This window comes from Cryptosporidium hominis (genome assembly GCF_000006425.1).
Source record: "Cryptosporidium hominis TU502 chromosome 6 CHRO016068, whole genome shotgun sequence".
Taxonomy (NCBI): domain Eukaryota; phylum Apicomplexa; class Conoidasida; order Eucoccidiorida; family Cryptosporidiidae; genus Cryptosporidium; species Cryptosporidium hominis.
In genome coordinates, this window is record NW_666828.1 from 1 (window position 1) to 3,033 (window position 3,033).

The 3,033-nt window shown below is 28.1% G+C and overlaps 1 protein-coding gene across 1 annotated transcript; it reads right to left on the reverse strand.

The window, feature by feature from the left end:
* Window positions 1-1,824: 1,824 nt before the first annotated feature.
* Chro.60151 (transmembrane protein) lies at window positions 1,825-2,757 on the reverse strand. Its single annotated transcript, XM_660162.1, has 1 exon — window positions 1,825-2,757. The coding sequence occupies one exon, from the start codon at window positions 2,755-2,757 to the stop codon at window positions 1,825-1,827; it is 933 nt and encodes a 310-aa protein (XP_665254.1).
* Between the last annotated feature and the right edge of the window lie 276 nt (window positions 2,758-3,033).

A 3,033-nucleotide genomic window follows, 5' to 3' on the forward strand; every position in this document is an offset into this window, starting at 1 on the left:
TATTTAATGAATATAACAAATATATGTTATCTAAAAATTCGGAATTCCCAAAACTCGAAAAAGTATGTTTACAAACCTCTTCTAGTTCTTTATCTCCAATCACTGGAAATATTCTTTCCTTGTTAATCTTAATACATTCAAGTAATAGGTCCTTATCACTCAAATAATCGATTTTTGTTACCATCTTAACAGAGTTATATATTAAACCTAAATCAGAAAATTCGTGTTTAACTTTAGATTTCGAATTCAATTCATTCAAGGCATGCTCGAGGCCAATAACTAATAATGTAACCCTTGGAGGCAATTTATATTGATTTATTAGTTTGTGAGCAATCTCTCCCGTTTGCATATATTTTGGAAGATAAAGAAAATTTTGAGAAATTAACCTCGAATTGTTATCAAAGAATGAAAAATTGGCCTGATCTTTAACAATTGCTACAAACTTTTTTAAAATGGATGGTCCACATTCTCTTTTCTTTTCAATAATTCTAAGACCTACCTCTTGATCATACATTTCGTCTCTAGGAAATAAATTTTCAAAGAATTCTGTGCATGCTTTTTCTGGATCCAAACCAATTTTTGAAATTTCTGAATCTTTTGATTTATAATTTTCTTCTGAAAAATTATTTTCTAAGACCTTACAGCCATTATAAAAGCTTAATTCACTAACAACACTCATATTTTTTAATAAATCATCTTTAATCAATGGAACTATAATATATGTATAAAATAAAATAGAAAAAACTGATTGATTAGGAAATACCTCTTTAAAACAAACTCTTGGCCATATATTCGTCTTGCTGCATAAAGTCTTCTCAAACTCGATTGGAAACTGATAATCAATTTTTGTTAAGAACTTTTTTAAAATCCTTCCACATTCTTCAATTCCAAATTTTATTATTTGACTTGCTGTATCACATAAAAAATCTTTTCTCCAATAAAAATCAAAATCAGAAAACTCATTTTTCATTTCAGAAATAATAATATCTGAAACTCTCTTGATTTCATATACGTGCAAAGGATTTGAATTACTATTACTGCAGGAATGCATTAAATTTACACTTTCGCAAATCTCTAAAGTTATTGACTCTACTTCTTTGCTTTTTAGATAACGAAACCTTTCTTTCATAAATTGATTAAATCCAAAAGTTCCTGTAAATAAATCTTTACATTTTTCTAAGAATCTGGGATTATCATAAAAAATACTTAAAGTCTTTGAGTATGAACAAATTGCTTCTTTCAATACATCAGAATTTTGATAAACACCAAATCCTGGAAAATGTGATATGATTATTGAAGCAAACATGTCATCCAGATAATTATCTGTCCCACAGTTCACCATTAGCTTCTGAGAGTTACATACATGGATAGGAATATGTGGTAAATTTGGATATTGGGAACTAACAAACTCGAGACAATTTCTAGCTTGTTTAGCGCTTTCTGTCAATTCTTCAGAATAAATAATATCATTTCTTATCAAATCTTCAGCTATTTTGCAAGCTTTGTCTTTGCTAAGATAGCCATCAGTCCAGTCAAGAAAAGTTTTATTGAAATTATTTTTAGGATTTCCAATAAATGACATTCTCTGTAATAAATTTAAAGTTCTTTCATTGTATTCATTAGATTTACAATACCTTTGGAAGAAATTTACTAGATTTGACTCAGCAGTAATTTGAAAAAGAGTGGGATCTCCAACCTTTGTCTCATCTCGATTAATGGATGATAAATATGTAACATTGTCATTAACTAATGACTCTCCATGTAAATGGTAATTATGAAGTAAAACGGATGCAATTTCTGAAACTAAAAGAGCTTGGTTCTTACTTATGGAAGAGAAATGCTCGATAAATAAATATATATAAAGCTTGCATTATTAATGATAAAGTTTTTATCAAGTAAATTAGTGGTTAATGTAACTCCATTCTGTTCCAATGCTTGCAAATTTTCATTGTGTAAATAAGATCTAGAATTTAACTTTATATTTGGGTTATTCATAATAATCTTAAGTCCATACTCAATTGCCTCTTCTACCAATTCACTATCATCTTTTGTGCTTTTAACCACACAATATTCTGGATCTTCTGCTTTGTTCAAAAAATTAAAACAATTAGAGTAATCACAGCAATGAGAATTCTTTTTATTTTTAGTTTTAAGTGTATTATAAAAGAGTGACGAAACTTTATCACAAGAATCGTTGATGTCTGATTGGATAAAGTTTTTAAATTGAAGGTCTAATCTCTCATTTAGAATTGAATCTCTGAAATTACTTGCAATAGTTTCTGGGAACTCCAAAAGTGATTCATCTTTAAACATTAATAATTTGCTTATTTCTTTGAGATTTGCATCAGAATTATCGTCCTTTACAAGCTTTTTGAAGAATAATTTTGTTTGTTTCTTCTGATTTAACAAAAAATCTGTATATTTATTTGAATCTGTTGATATTGGAAAGATTTGGATTTCTCCATCTCTAAGCCTTCTTTCTAACAAAGTTCTACAAAAAGATTTAAGTTCTGAAGGTTTCTTGAAATGATCCAAAATAAAAGAAGAGATGCTTTCTTCATCAATAACAAATTCTTTCCAATCTTCAATCTTAGCTCCTTTTGGGATCCTGTGTGCATTAATAATTTTCTTAAGTGCCAGTACATCAGAAAAAAATAAATCCATATTGGCATTAGAAGATCTGTGTTTACCATAATATTTTAAATTAATCCGAGATAAAAAATTTTTGTTTATAGTTTTTTTCTTAAGCTTTTTCATATATTCTATGTTCTTCTTCTCAAAATAACTAATAATTGCAGGAATAATAAACTGATCTGAAATTTTACAGAAACTTTCTGGATTAAATCCTGGGTTATGCAACCTAATAAGAGAAGGAAAAGTTTCTTCTTGCAAAATAGATTGAAGTTTTCCATCCCATATAGTTCCAATTACTCCTTTATAGTAGTTTCTCTCTCCAACAAATGAGCTCGATAATGCAGTAGCAATGTTACCAGAAAAACTATTTATTGTATTAGAAACATGATATGGAAAATA